The following is a 17,430-nucleotide window of genomic DNA, read 5'->3' on the forward strand; positions in this document are numbered from 1 at the left end:
ACTACTAGGATTTATTTATGTTTTAGTGTGCTGCAGACACTGGCACCTTGTAGTAGTTAATAACAAGTCTGCAAAACAGCATTGGAAACAATGCCAAATCACAATTACAGACCAGTAATAGTTGAAAATATTGTTCTTTTTTTGTCTGTATTTTGAGAAGAGAATATATTCTGTGAAAAGATTAAACATGTCCTTCACTAATAAAATATTTGTACTCTAAAGATATATAGTATACTGTTTATAGTATACAGGTTTTCTGTTTTTTAACAATTTGAGCAAATGTTATAATATCCATCTTTTGTCTAATACAAACAAAACAAAATAGATGTAATTTAAATACCATTTAATTTTGAGAAATCATTTTTCAAGTACCATAGTTGACATGAGGGTAATACAGGTGATATGAAAGTAACATACCCACAGTAAAATATTTTTAAAAATAAGAAAATAATCTTATTTGAAGGTATATGTAAAAAAGTTAATCAGAGAAAAAACAGTTAGTTCCAGAATAGCACAGCCCAGGAGAAAGCTGAGCAGAAAACACCTGGAGCAACTGCCAGCAAAAACTGCATCTCCCAGAAATCAATGGTTCTACTTCCTTTGGTTCTGCAGTTCCCAACCAGCCTTGGTGGTTTTTAATTATACATATGGTATAAGTTATATCTGTTCATGTGTATGTTGTTATTTGTTTTTCATTTAAACCTTGCAACTTCTCATGGGAAATGTAGTTAAAAGGAGCACTTCGAAACTTTCCCAAAATAACAGCAGGTGTCCAAGTTAAAGAATTAATTTCACACCTCTCTACACCTATCCTAACTTCACACCACCCGATTGGTCACTCTGTCTGTCCTCTGCTCCCGCCTCCCGCTCCTCCTCTCTCCCAGCTTTTGTTCTCCTGGTACATTATCTTTGCTTACTGCCCTGTCTTTCTCACAAAACATTGTGTTTTCTTTCTTCTCTTTTCAGCATGGAATAAACCTACAGTATGACTTCTTCCTTTGCAGCCTATGCATGCTGACGCAGCTACCCACCTGAACTATTTTGATAAGAATTATAATGTTAGAATTATTTCCAATTACTTATTATTATTTTTACCTTTTTATATTTTCAGCCACCACTGCCAGCTATAGAAATATAGTTATATTAAAAGATTAACATTCTTAATAATGAAACTGAAACTCTGAAACTTTATGATGCATTGATTATTTGTATTTTCCAGCTATTAAACAGATTTAGTTATATCTGTACATCTTGATATTCCTTATTAAGTGAATAACATTTAACGCACCACAAGTGCCCTCTATCTTTTTTGGGCAGTGAAGCACTAACTCTGGCACGCCGAAACACACCACAGTTTACCATACCTTGCTTAGTCCTAATGCAAGTTTTGCCATGCATTCTAGATGGCTGCATCTGTGCACATTTGTATTAATGTCATTGTCATGTCATGTTAAGAAGTGTTCATGTGCGTATGTACAGTATGTCAGTGCATGTATTTGATACCAGGTCTTAAAATCCAAGAAAATCTTGCAGGTCAGGAAGTGCCTGGTCCCCCAATCCTAGCATATCATACGCCCCCACGCGGCATCACTTAAATGTGAGGAGATACTCTGGGTAAGCCTGGTCATCGTGGAACACAACAAACAAAGTGGGGTCCAGAATGCTGTTCACCAGGCTGTCGTAGGTGTCATTGGGGTTGGCAGGGTTGCGGGCTGGGGGGACTTTCATTTCGGCCGACCCCAGGGTGTAGCGTCCCGTCAGCACGCAGGCTGCAAACATGTAGCGCGAGCCGTCCTCCTCTGGCCTGGAGAACGTGGGGTTGGCAGAGTAGCAGGCATTCACAGCGAAGTAGACGCCGGCTCCGTAGCGTGTGGCTGTGAGGCCAAGAGGAAAACACTTCAGACATCGACGTCTCACCCTAATGTGAGAACCACCTGAATCTATGTTAGACAGTGCTTTGGTCGCTTTGGTAGCCAGAAACAACATTGTCCAGAACTATGCTGCGCAAGGGTTGAGCAAATCTTAAACATCTGAACATAATTTCTCCTGTGCTGAAAAAGCTGCACTTGCTACCAGTCTCTTACCAGTCTAAACAAACTTGAAAATTCTCTTGTTGTCCCAGAGCACCCAGAGGAAACCCACATGAACACAGAATATACAAAAAGATACGCCATGTTTCAGCTTTGAAGACTTCTTCAGGTTTGAGGGAGAGAGGGAAAGTAGAAAATAAATAAGCAGGTGAGTATTCAAACTAAAGCAGGACAGGAGGGGAGGTGTGGAAAGCTCCGATATGCTAATTAATGGGGAGGATTTAGAACGAAACAAGTCTGTCATTGAAAGAAAGGGGAGGTTGTGATCCAAGTGTCAAGGAATCTAATGGTAGAATAGGAGGAGCCTTATGCATAACTGTGAATCCCACAGGACACTTTCGTGACAGAATGCAGAGCCAAAACCAAGAGCCAAAAAAGAGGACGGCACTCTGGCAGCCTGGACTCCATCCTGTTTTTAATTTTTTCTTGTTTTTTGTTTAGGGCTTCGGAGCCGCCCTGGAAAGGAGGGGCATACTGTCATGATCGCAAACCCCTCCTCTAAAGGTCGCTCCAGCCCTTCCTTGTTTGTTGTTAATCTCCCACACCTGCTCCCTGTTTTAGCCCCTTTTCAGTTCCCCCTTAAAAGCCAGACGCTGATGCCAATCCGGGCTCTGCATTGGTTCCTGCATCATGCAAACCCAGGACCTGGATGTGCCTGGCTCCGTTATGGTTTTAGTTTCTGTTTCTTGTTCCCGTTCCCGTGCCCCCTGCCGGTTCTGACCCAGTTCCCATTTGTCTCGGATGGATCGCCTGGCTTTGGACTTTTGTCCTGTTTTTTGGATTTCCCGTTTGTCTCATCCCTTGATTGTTTTCCTCGGCCACACCTCCCCCGACAACCAGCACTCCATGGACATGCCCCCCTGTGTTCATTCCCGTATCCTGCATGACTTTTTACCCATTATTTCTTCACTCAACCCCGGATCGTATTGTCTGCATAGGGCCCGGAAAGAACTGTTCGTGACACCACGTTTAAGGATAATTTTAGTTTCGGATGTCTTCCTTCAATAGGCGTTCCAAAAGTCCACCTACCAGCGGGTCGAGGAGTGACCCAATGGCATAGGGTTCACCCTGGCTTCCTGACCATCTGAGTCCGGGGCTTGGAGCACCTGGTCCTGTTAAGGTTTTAGTTCTGTGCTCCCGGTCTCAGTTCCCGTTCCTGGGGAATTTAACTGTCTTCGTCCCGGATGGATCTCCCAGCCATTGGATTACGGACTGCGCCCTGACTTCCCGTTTTGGACTTCCCTGGACTTGGTCACTGCAGTCACTGCCCCCTGTCTGTCAACCTGTCCTGATCTGCTGGATCTTCCCCTGATGTCCTTCTCCAGACCCTTCCGTCCTGCATAGGGTCTTTAACAAGGCACTACACGGGAGTCTCCCCCGGCTCCCGTGACAGTGAGGATGCAGATGGAGAAGTTAGAAAGACTGTGGCTGTTAGAGGTAAAATGGGGAACTATCGTTTTGAAGACATCTTTGATCCTCGACCATCACAGACGATTTGCTTCCAATCAGACCATTGAATGTGCCTTTATCAGTGTGAGTTTGGACGTTTGGAATAGTGAAGGTGGTACCTGCAGCACCTCTTAGGCGACTGAATGGCTCAGCAAGTACCACCCAGCAGGTACCACCCTCCCCCATTCTGTGGTCTGATCACAAACGGGTGACCACCCGCTCGAACTACTTAAGCAAATAAATGGTTCAGAGATCAATAACAATAAGTAGAACATCCTTATTTTTTTCACTTACCTGAGTTTCTGAAGATTGAGAGTGCTAGACATTTCCCCTTACCATTCTGTCCCGCGTATCTCTTGTTGAAGCCATTCTCGGCGATGGAGCTGCAGGCACTTGCTGTTGTGCCGTGGAACATCATCCTCTCTCCCACTGCAGTGGGTCCGTTCTTGTTCAGGAATTTCCGTTTCTGCGCCTCGTAGCCCCTGCGCAGGTTAATGTTCTGTATCCGTTCGACCTGTGAAGCAGCGATGCACAGAGAAAGCTGACCACCGAGCGCAAGAGAACTGTTCTCCTGAGGTTAGCTGGGTGAGAAGAGGGGTGCAGACGTGCCGGGATGTGGGCCTAAACATGATCCATTTTTGGGCAGCACACATGGTTGAGCGTCATTGAGTGCGTGACTCGATCATTGGTAAAAAGCCACGTTCACGTTTACAAAATGTCACCCACTGATTATTTCAAAATCGCTAAAGAACCCTGGACTTTTAACATGAAAGATGAGCGATACAAAAAAGACTTGATTTCACTACTGATCTTGGTGTTACAGTATTTACCTCAAATATCTCACTGGGCAATTTCAAAAATGAAAAATCTCAAGAATGGTTACAAACACAAGAAGGCAATTAGGCCGATTTGGCCCATTAAGTGATTAATAGACAATTGGCCTGAATGTCTTATGCCGACATTTGTTGAAGGAAGCCAGGTATTGGCTTAAAAAAAACAACTGCATAGCTTTTTCCAGTTTCCAACCTTCCTTTGTGCAAAGAAGTACCTGCTGTCCTGACTGGAAGATATCATCTGGTTGTTTCTTGAAAGAAGCCAAGTTATTACCTGGGCATTTAATTTCATGCCACCCTTTGCATAGAAAAGTGCCTCCTGTTCTCAGATTTAAATGCTCTTTCATTTAGTTTCTGCTTGTGGCACCTGGCTTATGTTTTCAAAAATCTCCTTGCTACAGTGTGAAGTACAAAATCAACACTCAAAAAGCGTTGAGTGCCAAATCCTTGTACTCACTTTTATGACAGTGTTGCCTGCAGTCTTCCTGAAGTCAGCCACAACTTTCTGGTACTCCAGCTCATTGGGATGGAGCTCAACTTTCTTTAGGGATTCTCCATTGGTCATACCATCCCAATGTAGGGGAAAGGTGAAATCTGTAATTGGGGAAAAATACTTGAGTTATAAAATGAGACCTAATACCAAATGCATAACAGACCCTCTCACTCTCTCTAATTTGTCTGCAATTCACAGTGAGTACCTTTATTAACATACGTATGTAATTCCCAAATGGAGTTCATACAGTAGCTTCTACACAACATGTAACATACACAGGTAAATCTTTAAAATACCTAATGAGACTCAAAAAGCCTCATTTGGAGACACATGCACTGTCCCCAGATTTATGGAATTTATGGAAAATTAAATTTCTCTCATCCTTTTACTTCAGCTCCAAGCTCCAACATCTCCATTTTTGTCTTTGATTTTGCTCCAACCAGATAGGTTGGTCCAACGGCATCACAGAAACTAAACAAACCCTGAACCGTCTGGGTCTTTTATCTTCCATTAATTTTGAATGGTCTACATGAAATAGAACAATGCTGTGTTGATTACTAGGGCTCGGATCACATCTCTGGGTTGCTGGTAGAGCGACAAAGATGTTTAAAGGGACCAGCCTTACCAGGGAGGTTTTCCATCCTCTTGACTCTCATGGTCTGAGCTGTTATCGGATTGGTAGCCTCCATCTTATGGAGATCTACTGAGAGCTGGGCCCCATTTCCATCCACCACATCTGTCTGACACCTATTCTCCAGCTGGAAGTTAGGCGCCTTAGGGAAACGTTCCCAGTGTCCATTCTTCTCGTAGCACCACATCACTTTTGGATACAACTCCTCCTGTTCCTTGTCCTGCATTGTCTTCAACAGGTGCTCCATGACGGACTTCTGAACACGTTGGACAATGTTGTTCACTGTATCTCGAAGCCCCCTGATGATGACTGTCCGGTCCCTCTTCTTCTCCAACTGCACACTATGACAAGAGACCAGGCCGAGAACGATCTGGAGGTCCTCCTCGGTCAGCCTGGACAGGTCCTCTTCAGTCACCTCCTGCTGGCTGACCTGATTGTCGAAGTCGGACTGCAGCCTCTCTTTCACTTTCCTCACGTTGTCTGCCTTCAGCCCAACAATGTCCAAGACAGCGGGGCTGAGAGAGCCTTGAGCGCCAGAAAACAGCTTGCCGAGGTCGATCAGTTTTCCAGGTCCAGTGCGAACCTCCGCTTCTTTCAAGGAGTGCTTTGTTTGGAGGTTCGGCGGGCCTGCACAGAACAGGAAGACAGAGCATTAACAAGATTGGTTCCTGTACCCCTCTTTTTCCCCCCAATCATAATCTTTCTTTTAGAGCTTTGTTTCCCTCACTGATAACGGCCATCTCTCGAGCTGCTTTCCCAAAGCGCTGCTCCACTTCCAGCTTGAACGCCTGGAAAACGTTCATCTTGAGCAGGATGAGCCGGACTGTGGTGAGGTAACGAAGGGGTCCGCCCTGCACTGCGGATGAGATCCCGTCAAGGATCGACTTAGCCACCTCTGTAAGCTCCTGTCCACCTGCACCTGTAAAAACGATAATACACACCACTGAATTCAGCACTGCACATTGCTGCAGTTGAATTTTTCTGTAATGCCTTCAATTATACAGCCTAAACTCACCATCACACCTCACATGTGGTTACACTCCTGAAACATTTTGCTGTTGGTAAGGCATGAGTCTATGGGGAAATAGGGGATTAGGTTCCCAGCTCTGTATTACACTCATCAGCAGCTATCAGGTCAACCACTGAAGTAAGGCAGTTCTTGAAACCAAACAATACAAATGAGAAGCACACTAAAAAGAGAAGCCAGGCGTTTCAGTGCCTTTTTGCAAAAGGAACTCCACTTTTGTGCGTGTCCTACTCACCAGCACAAATTGCAGGCATGGCAACGGACTGAAAACAGCTGCGGTCACATGTTTGAACAATTTTGTCTGCCAGGGCCTTTATCACGGGGGTGTTTCTCTGGCCACACACGTGCATGATGGCTTTACACGGGAAATTGCCTGGAGTGGTTTGGTAGATCTCACCATAGGCCACATGGGCTGCAAGACAGAGAAAAGGAGGGACTAGATTATCTGTCACCTTTGTAGAGGTTGAACAGGCTCCTTCGGCTCTTGTTCAGCAGAACCATGGGTTCTTTTTTAATTTCTAGCTTATCAATTTCTGGAAAGATGCACAATTTAAACGTTTGCCTGCGGACAAGGCTGGCTTTTTAAATTTTAAATATGTCAACCCTCAAGTAAAAATCAAGTAGCATTTATAGCTGTTTTAAAGACTTTAATCATCACAAATCTCCCATTATTTATTATCATGGCTGGAAAAGGATGTGCATTAGTAGAAATATGTTTTTCTTTATTTCGTTTTGAAAGGGAAACACAAGCACCTGCTCCATACATTTACTCCGTTTCTAAAATCGGAATCACAAGGGTTGATCATTGATTCATGCTGAATGTTCACGTGCTGTTTGAAACAGAAATTAACCATACCTGTCTCCACCTTTGTCTGGATCTCCTTGCCTGCTACAGACAGGATATCCTTGCAAACGCCTGTCAATAGAGAAAGACACTGATAGACTTTCACTGACCCCTGCTGTACAAAGCACAGTGTTAGCACAGAGCAAAGCACAGAGACTGAAGCTGATTGCTACCAATTGGCTCCAAATCCCAAAGCAAAAGGGAAAGGTTGTAGTCGAGGCAAAAGAACTTGGGAGGGTAACCAAAAGAGTCAGGTCAGAAATCCAAATCCAAAACGAGAAGCAAGGCGAAGTCGAAGCAGGAGGAAACATGGTAGGGTAGCCAGAAATCAGGTCGAGAGTATTAAACGTACACAAGAGAAAGCCAAGGGTTATTCTCACTAGTGAGTGGGGACTGAGTAGAGTGAGAGGGTATCAATAGGGAAGAGCGTGAGGGATGATAATTGATTAATTTGTATAATTAGAGAAAGACACCGATAGACATCACTGACCCCTGCTGTACAAAGCACAGGGTTGCCTTTCAACTTATCTGACCTGATCTGCAAGAGTTATTTTCTCTGTGACTGTACAACTAGGACAGGCAGCCTACAAGACAACAGCCTGCAATGTACAGTAGTGCCTCACTTAATGAAACCACCGCCCCATTTCCACTTCCCCTGCTGGTCTACCCAGCATCCTTTTTCAGGAAATGAAAGGAAAAAACGCTGACCAGGAAGGACCAGGGTTCCTTCAGCCTGGACAATGTTCCATCTCTACATATTCATCAATGTGCTTCCGCCTACATTCCCAGTGGACCAACAGATCCCTGGAGGATGAGCTCACCAGCAGTGACTAAACCTCTTAATCTGTTTCTAACCCAGAGTAGATTGGTGAGCACCAAACTTTATCGGTGGCCCACTTTGGCACCAACTCTATAACTGACCTTTCCAAAAGACTCACTTCCTTCTTTATTGTACCAGATGGGAATTTTGCTTTGCGGGAGGGTAAAAACCCCAAAACAAGACTTAAGACATTTAACACAGCATGAACCCATAAGATTAACAAACAAGTCCAAAGCTTCGAATAATCCTCACATTTCAAAGACAGACGGATAAATAAGCTGGTTTGTCAGTAAGTGAAACATATATATATATATGTATGTAAGATGCGTACTATACATGAGGAAAATAAAAGATAACAATCAGATGCTTGTCCAAATTGAGCATGGCTGTGGGCATAAATTATAACCAAGTTTTACTGCACCCAAATTCTAAGAGTCCAAATTGACACCCTGATGGGAGGAGCTCAAATTCGCCGTGCAGAGGTGGTCATGGCAGTCAATGATGACAGTCTCAATTAAACTCTAACCAAACAGACTGGTCTCACTACAAGAACAGTATGGTCTGATCTCTCCACAAGACTAGAAGTCTTCTTCTGTGTTCTTTACATCTTTACAGACATACCTAATAAAAAGGTAGCCTCATTATATAAGCCTCATCAGTCTCATTATACGGGTGGGTCTGTGGCACTGTGGCTGGAATGATGTTGGGTCAAATCCCGCGGCCAGCAGAGGAATCCTACTCCGTTGGGCCCCAGAGCAAGATCCTTAACCCCAGCTGCTCCAGGGGTGCTGTATAAATGGCTGACCCTGCGCTCCGACCCCAAGCTTCTCTCTCTCTGTCTGTGTGTCTCATGGAGAGCAAGCTGGGGTCTGCGAAAAAACAAATTCCTAATGCAAGAAATTGTATATGGCTAATAAAGTGATCTTATCTTACATTTCTTTTTCAACACTGTATGAATGAACGCACTCATTCTCTCTCTTGATTGTGTCCCTACGCTGCCATCTAGTGGTGGCTCGGACACATACGGGACAGCTCCAAAGGCAGCAGTCGTGAGACAGACCAAGGTCTGTGAAAAGACAAACAACGTTCTCCTTCCAGACCCCCTTACCTGTGTGATTGCTTGTGAAGTCTGTGGAGTTGACGACGACATCGGTGGTTTCATCAAGGATGTCCCCGAAGACGACCTGCACCCTCAAACCGCCCGCCGTCACAGTGACCTCATCCAGGTCCGAGGTGACCGAGTGGAAGAAAGATGCTGTGAGGGCACAGGAGTGTAGAACGTGTGGGTGTCGGGCGACAGAAAGCTGAACAGTGGCTCTGCAGCAGGAGATGCAGTTGGAGCCCCAGGCGCAGGACTTAGAGCACTCTCGAAGGTTGTCGGAGAGATCGGGGAGTTAGCAAGGGATCGAAAACGGGCCGATGGCTGGAAGTCGGAAAGGTGAGCGAAAAGAAAGAGAAAGAAGGCTCCCAGCCAAGGTAAAGAAAAGAGAGGCTGGCGAGTCGGCGCAAAAAATCAAATAAAATGGAGGAAATGTTTTAGGGTCAAAGCATCAGAGTTTTAGGATTAGGGAAAGCTGCAACCTTGACTATAAGAGGAGTGTGATCGCTAGATTTGCAAGGTTGAGCTTTAATGATGCAGCAGAGATATGGAGTTGTGAACAGACTTAAATCGAGAGGTGAGATTGTGCGATTGGGAACTAGGCTGGGAGCCTGATTGAAAGATCGAAGGGTTTTAATGTAAAGATGTCCCGACCTAGGTTGAATGGCAAGGTTGAGAGCTCATGGGAATCTTGCTGTTGTCAGCAGGACACGAGTCAGTCCCAGCCTGGTCATTACCATGGGACTATGTCAGATATATATTAGTGCAGTACAGTGACACAGTGGTTAGCATTGCTGCCTTGCAGTTGTGGGTCCTGGGTTCAGTTCCCGGAGTCCAGCCTGTGTAGAGTTTGTATGTTCTCCCAGCATTTGCTTGGGTTTCTTCTGGGTGTTCCGGCTTCCTCCCAAAGTCCAAACATGCTGGTAGGCGGCTTCTGGAAAAACTAGGCCTGGTGCATGCTTGTCGGTGTCTGTGTGTGTGCCCTGATCTGGACTGGAATCCCAACCAGAAATGTACCTCGACTTGCGCTCATTGCTTGCCAGGATATACTCTGGCTGTCCTGCGATTCTGAATTGGATGAAGCAGTTGGTTGTATATATACACTGCACAGCTGTCATGATTGTAATCCCTCCCCCTTTAGGGCGCTCTGGCTCTTTCACATTTTAGTTGATTTTGTGCACCTGCCTCCTGTCCTGCCCCTCCTTAAAAGCCAGACGCTCACTCTGTTCTGGGCTCTGCATTGGAAGACAGATGCCCGGAGGCCCGCCTACCACCAAGTCCCCCTACACCCACGGCTTGAGGGCATAGGCCTCCTATCGGTGTCCTGACCTACAGTAGCTGAGTCCGGGGCTCAGAGTGCCTGGCCTCGTCACCCCCGTTTTTATTCCTTCTTGAAGACGGTGGGGTGCAGAATGGCACAGCAAGCTGGTAGCGCATAGCTTCAGCGGAGATGGAGCCTTTCACCCTGCCTCCGAGGCTGAGGAGCAGAACGGGAACCAGCTAGCCTCGCAGGGAGAGATGAGCCACAGCCAGTCCAGCCCAGCAAGAACATGAAAATAAAGAAATCCCACTACGCAACCTCTCCCAGCTGCCTGGACCAAATACTCCCACAGCAGGAAACGAATCACACTCATGTAAGCTCCGATCGGACGATGCTTACGTTGTGCTGCCTGGTTTGCCATTTGCGGAATGAGTCCTCTCTGGGCATTATGGAAAGCCTGTTAGATACAGCAAACAGGAAAAGCCTTTTAAAATGCTGAACATCTTTCAAAATGTGGGCTTTATGTTGGGTTTTTTTTTGTCTTGTCAACATGATTACTTTTGATTAACCAAATCAAACACCGTGTTTGTAATCAAGATTCTTGTTAACAGTTGATGGCTCTGTGATTATAGTAATTTTACGACCCCAAGTGTCTAGGGGTAAAGGGGTGTCCTCAAGAGCAATACCTTGACATAGCCAGCAGCCATGTCACCCTGCAATTCACATCTGGCTACCCCCTGAAGCTCAGCAGGTGTGAGCCTGGTCAGTACCTGGATGGGAGACTCCTGGGAAAGCTAAGGTTACTGCTGGAAGAGGTGTTAGTGGGGCCAGTAAGGGGCGCGCACCCTGTGGTCTGTGTGGGTCCTAATGCCCCAGTATAGTGACAGGGACACTATACCATAAAAAAAGGTGCTGTGTTTCGGATGAGATATAAAATCGAGGTCCTGTCTTTCTGTGGTCATTAAAAATTCCAGGGTGTTTCTTGAAAAGAGTTGGGGTGTTACCCCAGTGTCCTGTCCAAATTTCCCATTGGCCTTCACCAATCATCTATGATCTCGCTTCATCACTCTGTTCTCCTCTCCACGGATAGCTGTGTGGTGATCGGACTGGAGCACTATGGCTGCCATCGCATCACTCAGGTGGGGCTGCACACTGGTGGTGGTGGAGGGGAGTCCTCATTACCTGTAAAGCGCTTTGAGTGGAGTGTCCAGAAAAGCGCTATATAAGTGTAAGCTATTATTATATAATTATATTGTAGTTCCCTTGCTCTTACCTCTGCAGAATCCTGGTCAGTGGGTTTAATGACAACACGGATGGTGGAGACACATCTGGTTTGTCGGGTTTGCTCAAAGTGTCCGATCTCCTCCAGCAGAGTGCTGATTGCTACCTCCCGAGGAAACCCCAGCGCAATTCCTGGGCCAATAACTGGGAAGGCAATGGTGTTCAGTCCTCTTCTCTCACAAGTATCCAGAGCGCTCCTCAGCCCACTGCGGAGAGCCTATAACAGACAGCAAGGAATCGTATTCCCTCCTCTTTTATCATCAGTTGCCTGTGCGTTTGACTGTAGCCCCTGCTTTGCTCAAAAACTGCAGTTCCCAGGACACACACATGGTGCACACCTAACGTAATCCATCCTCCTTGTTACGGGTTAATACTGTTGGACTAAGATCAGAAAGAGGTTGGAGCTCCAGTCTGGTTGGGGTAGCAGAGATCGTCAGACAGTATACTTTCTAGGATCTGACTGTATTTTCTTTAAAAAATAAAACAGTAAACCCATATCATATGCCACTGATTTAAGTGATATAAACAAGGTCTGAAGGTCATATCAGAATACGTATTGTAGTTAGGGCACATTACATGGTAACTTCAGTCAGTGCATATTAATAACTTAGGGCTGTTAGTGTTGATTAGCATTTGTTACCTGAACATCTGAATAGCTAGGAGGAAGTGCCAGAGATATGCAGTTTATGTGCCTGTGATATTACATCCAATCCAGCATGGAAACATTCCAGTCCAAGAGCAGTTCAAGAGAAATACGGATACACACTGGCAATGTTCCCTTTAATTTTGAATGGCCTGTGTGTGCAAAAATGTGAAATTGTACAATTATTTGTGACAAAAACTTGTGCACACTAAATTGAGTGTATGTAAAATTGTAAACCTAATTATTAATATTATGGAGACTGAGTGTCGGGCGACCATGAGCCATGAGGTACAATAGTAAAAGAGCAAAGATATCGATGATCGAGTAGCAATAATAATGCACACAGCCAAGTTGGGCCACTCACAGCCAGAATCTCCTGTGGTCAATTTTGCATTTTTCAATTGACGACCGTGTTTGTTTTATTATTATCATATTTTTGGGGAATTAAAGTTTTTGTGCACAGTTCAATTTCCCACGTGCGCTGATTTCATCACCCGTATGCACGCGTACACACACCCACAGCTTAGAGGGAACACTGCACACTGGCCTCAGTAGTCATGTACGGTAGATGCATGAGGACATGACTAATATTTCTAGGGATAATTACCTAGGGGAGGTTATGATCCTTAGAAATAATATTTGTGTCACATTAATTAAATAACAACTTTTCCAGAACAACACTTGTATGGTATTCACCAGAGCAAGGAAGTTACACCACATCACCTCTATTCTAGCAGAACTCCATTGGGTCCCCGTCCACCACAGAGTGGGTTTTAAGACACAAAAAGGCAAAGGTCCCATCTACCTCCCTGACCTTCTTCTGTCTCAAACATTCCCTGGTCTTCAAGATCAGGTCAATTTAATCTGCTGCAGGAAGCCCCAAAACCAAACTGCACACATTGGGCGGCCGTGCCTTCTCCACCTCTGCTCCTTGTGATAAAACCTCCCTGATCATCTCCGACAAGCATTTTCAACTGAGATCTTAAAGCCCTTCTCTACCAGCAAGCCAATGAACTACCTGCATCCTAAACTAATTTCCATCTTTTTCCTATCTTTTTTATATTTTTTATATCTATTGCCATATCTATTATCTAAAATGATTATCAAAATAATTAAATGTGCAATATAAGTTTAGTTGATGATGATGATGTTGAGTATTATTATTATTAGAAGTAGTAGTTCAGTTGAAGGTTTCGACTTCACACCTCTCTTCACCTCTCTGGACTTCGCACCACCTGAGTGCCCACTCTGCCCCCCCTCCTGCTCCCGCCTGCTCTCCACTTCTGGCTCTTGTCCTCCCCTGCCTTATCAGCTGCTGACTTTCCTCTCTCTCACACCCGAAGAAGGCACCACAGCTGAAACGTTGTGTTTCTTTCCTTCTCTTTTCAGCCGGGAATAAACCTTTACTTGTTCCGTGGTAGTAGTATCTATTGATCGTTCCTGCAATAACACTGTTGAGATCCTGTAGGATGGTCTTACCTCCACTGCACTGCCCTGGAACAGCCCGTCCCACACAGAGCACTGAATGAAGAAGACCCGCTTGCAGGGCAGACCCTGGACAGCATCGACAGCAAGCAAATGGCCAGGAACAACGAGTGCCCCTCTGGTTGAGCGAGCAAACAAACGACTGAACTGATCGCCAGCCTTGTGAGCTAAAGATTTTCCCACTTTGGTAGAACGCAGCTCCAGGTTGATAGTCGGGGCTACGAGCACATCCACCTGCCAACAACACATTCATGAAGATGACGATGACACCCATCAGTCAACCCTTAGCTACTCTTTTCACAGTGGATATGAAGTCATAGTCCTTGAAATAAAGCCATTTTCCAATGGTGTATTACTGAGTCTATTCACATTGAAGGGAGAGTAAATAGTTTAGGGGAGGGTGCAATGAAGTCTACAATTAGTTTAGAAAATAAAACTAATGAATCAATGTAAAATAAGTAGCATCTTCAATCTGTTGGAACAATTTAGTCTGTTTTTTAATGTCTAATTAAATTTAATTCTGGGATCTTGATACCACCTTGAAAAAAAAATCTGAATATATTTAATATATGCTTTATAATAAAACAAAACATTGGTTACCTGTTGATCTTCAATATTTCCCAACACTATCTCTAGTCTTCTGTGGACATCTGGAACTGAGGATTCTTTTGTAATTGAGGGATAAGAATTACGGAAATCGATCGGGGTTCCTAAAGTCATGACATTCTCCCTCAGCAGCTTCACACAGGCGTCCTGGAATGCGCTCACAGTGTCCCAGTTGATGTCCACTAGGGTGACACTCTGGAGGGTACTGGCCACCCTGGCGAAATGTTGCACTTCCTTCACGATGGTTTCGGCACAGATTGCCAGGGGCACGCCGTGCTCTCCTGAGCTCACGCAGGGGAACGCCAAGGACTGGCAGCCGGAAGTGTCCGCAAGTTCCAGGGATTCTCTCACGGCTTTGCCCAGGAGATTTCGTACCCTGTCTGAATCTCGTCCCTGCCCCCAGTGGGGGCCCACAGCATGAATCACCGCCTTACAAGGCAGGGAACCTGCGGTGGTCTTCACTGCCTTTCCGACTTGCACCTTCCCATTCTTCTTCACCCATTCGTCACACTGCTTCTGGATGGCCGGACCACCGGCTCTGCTAATGGCGAAAGCCACACCCCCAGCATTTTCTAAGCTTTCGCCTGCCCCGCTCACAATGGCGTCCATTTTAAGGTCAGTGATAACCCCTTGGAGAACCTCCAACGTCACGCCCCCTTCTAGAAGGAAGCTGGACCACACCCCCGGTGTCTTCATGCCAGATGAAGTCCCTGTCCTCACAGAGGGAGCTTCTGTATGACCTGTGGCTTTCACATGTTCTCCTTCTACAAGCCTAATCAGGCAGCTGTACAAGGTGCCCACTTCGGTCAGGGTCCCTTGACCCTTGCCCTGGAAGTATTCATATGCCCCTGGTTGGTCAATCCTCAGCATGTCACACACCAAACTGTCCAGAGTTTTCTTCAGGGTGGCTTTGAGTTCATTCACAGGCTGAGCGGGCCCAGTGATGTGAACAGCAGGCGATGGAGAAGACTCACTTAAAATATTAACTTGGGTATTTTCCATGCCAAGCAAGTCCAGGAGGTCATAGAAATAGTCTACGATTTCCGGCTTGGAAAGAAGGATGGTTTCATGTTTCACAGAGTTCTTCTCAATGAAGATGTGAACCTCATTTTCCATTTTTTCCACTTCCTTCTTGAACCCCAGAATCTGAACATGGATCCTCCCCATGCCTGGATCTTGGAGGTAGTGAACCTGCACTCTATTCTTCTCTCGGTTCATCTCTGCTTCTCTCCTCTGCAGGGATTCTTTCAGCAGTGTAAGATTGTCAGAAGATGCCCAATCCCTGTCAAGTGCAACAGTTCTCTCTTGGAGATCCTCCAGCATGGCCTTCTCAGCCACATCCAAAACACTGCGATCTAAACTAAGGAGCCTGAGGTCCAGATCCAGGCTGATCTCTATGGCCACAGGGCCCTTCAGCACTTTACAGAAGAAATCCACATATTTCTGTGCACTGCCTCTAGTGTCCAGGAAGGACACAAGAGGACGGGACAACTGGACTGTACATTCATGCACTTGCTTAACCATCTCTTGTAGCTTGAACCTCACCAGCCGGACATCGTCTTCGGAACCTTCCAAAACCAAAGACAGGGATCCTTCCCTGGAGACCACTACACTGGGAAGCTGGGATCCTATTTCATTTTTGAAAGCATCTTCAATGAGACTGTACTGAGCATCAGAAATTCGGCATTCTGTCCTAATGACTTTTCGGGCCAGGGCGTCCAGTATCTTGAGACGATCCTCCACATCTTTCCGTGAGCCGACTATCACGGTGAAGCCCTGCATCCTCTCTGTGTAGACCCGCAGGTTCTCGGAGGCCAGGAAGGGGGTCTTCAACAGGGCAAGTTGCTTCGCCTGGCTGGCTTCGTAGTGACAGTGGTATTTATTTTCCACGACCCTGAACACTTTCTCTACCTCGGCCTCCCATCTGCTGGACTGACTAGTGCCTTTGAAGGTCACGGCAACCTCCTCGGCATCTGGGCGGAGCTCTGCGGAACATGGAATCAAGGAGAGCTGGTCCTGCAAGTCCTTGGCAGCCTGGGAACATTCTTGGAGGTAGAGCAGCAGGTAACGATTCACCTGCAGGATCTTTTTGGGCTGCAGCAAGGAGAAGCTCTCCTCAACTACCCCTCCACCAGAGGCTGGATCAAATAAACTGGGAAGCTCTGTGGGCTTTCGATGTTGTCCTAAAGGTTTTAAGGAGATATTGTGTGTTTAGGATTTCAGACACTTCTTGGGATTACTTTGCAAATATAACACTGCAAAACAAAATTACAAATATCAGAAGAGCCTTTCATCATTTCAGATGTCAGTTTCCCAGTGCAGTAGAACAAGGCATGTCACTGACACACTGTCCCATGTGGTTCTCTGTCTATGTACACTTTTGATTTTAAGGAAATCCTCTTACCCCCAGACACAACTAGTCATGCATAACTTTGAAAAGACACTGACAGTTAGAAAAGTGTGAAAATGGCTTGCTTAGACAGAGATATCTCTGAGAATCTTAAAAACAGGTATAAATATGGCCAGCAGCCATATCACTCTGCAACTCAGAACTGGTAACCCACTTAAGCTCAGCGGGTGTGAGCCTGGTCAGTACCTGGATGGGAGACCTCCTGGGAAAGCTAAGGTTGCTCCTGGAAGAGGTGTTAGATGGGCCAGCAGGGGGCACTCACCACATAATCTATGACATAATCTATGTGGGTTTGAATGCCCCAGTATAGTGATGGGGAAACTGTACTGTAAAAATGGCGTCAACCTTCAGATGAGACATAAAACCAAGGTCCTGGCTCTCTGTGGCATTCCTCAAAAAGAGTAAAGGTGCAACCCTGTCGTCCTGGCCAAATTTCCCATTGGCCTTTACCAGTCATG

General features: G+C 45.7%; 1 protein-coding gene across 7 annotated transcripts in view; it reads right to left on the reverse strand.

Moving 5' to 3' along the window:
- Window positions 1-326: 326 nt before the first annotated feature.
- The window catches only part of LOC148660099 (protein mono-ADP-ribosyltransferase PARP14-like), a 197,362-nt gene continuing 180,258 nt past the window's right edge, over window positions 327-17,430 (reverse strand). For 3 of the 7 annotated variants that reach the window (XM_088634139.1, XM_088634137.1, XM_088634138.1), the window contains 12 exons: window positions 14,557-16,745; window positions 13,951-14,190; window positions 11,821-12,045; window positions 10,947-11,004; window positions 9,296-9,442; window positions 7,380-7,439; window positions 6,759-6,935; window positions 6,224-6,415; window positions 5,491-6,123; window positions 4,830-4,966; window positions 3,834-4,053; window positions 327-1,874 (listed from right to left, as the gene is read on the reverse strand). In XM_088634139.1, the coding sequence (XP_088490265.1) occupies window positions 1,588-1,874; window positions 3,834-4,053; window positions 4,830-4,966; window positions 5,491-6,123; window positions 6,224-6,415; window positions 6,759-6,935; window positions 7,380-7,439; window positions 9,296-9,442; window positions 10,947-11,004; window positions 11,821-12,045; window positions 13,951-14,190; window positions 14,557-16,745 (4,565 nt within the window). In that variant the 3' untranslated portion in view covers window positions 327-1,587. Of the gene's footprint in view, window positions 1,875-3,119; window positions 3,519-3,833; window positions 4,054-4,829; window positions 4,967-5,490; window positions 6,124-6,223; window positions 6,416-6,758; window positions 6,936-7,379; window positions 7,440-9,295; window positions 9,443-10,946; window positions 11,005-11,820; window positions 12,046-13,950; window positions 14,191-14,556; window positions 16,746-17,430 lie in introns of those variants that run through there. The other 4 variants (XM_088634140.1, XM_088634143.1, XM_088634142.1 and 1 more) reach the window with 4 other exon arrangements.

This window comes from Lepisosteus platostomus, chromosome 6 (genome assembly GCF_059453375.1).
Source record: "Lepisosteus platostomus isolate fLepPlt1 chromosome 6, fLepPlt1.hap1, whole genome shotgun sequence".
NCBI classification, from domain to species: domain Eukaryota; kingdom Metazoa; phylum Chordata; class Actinopteri; order Semionotiformes; family Lepisosteidae; genus Lepisosteus; species Lepisosteus platostomus.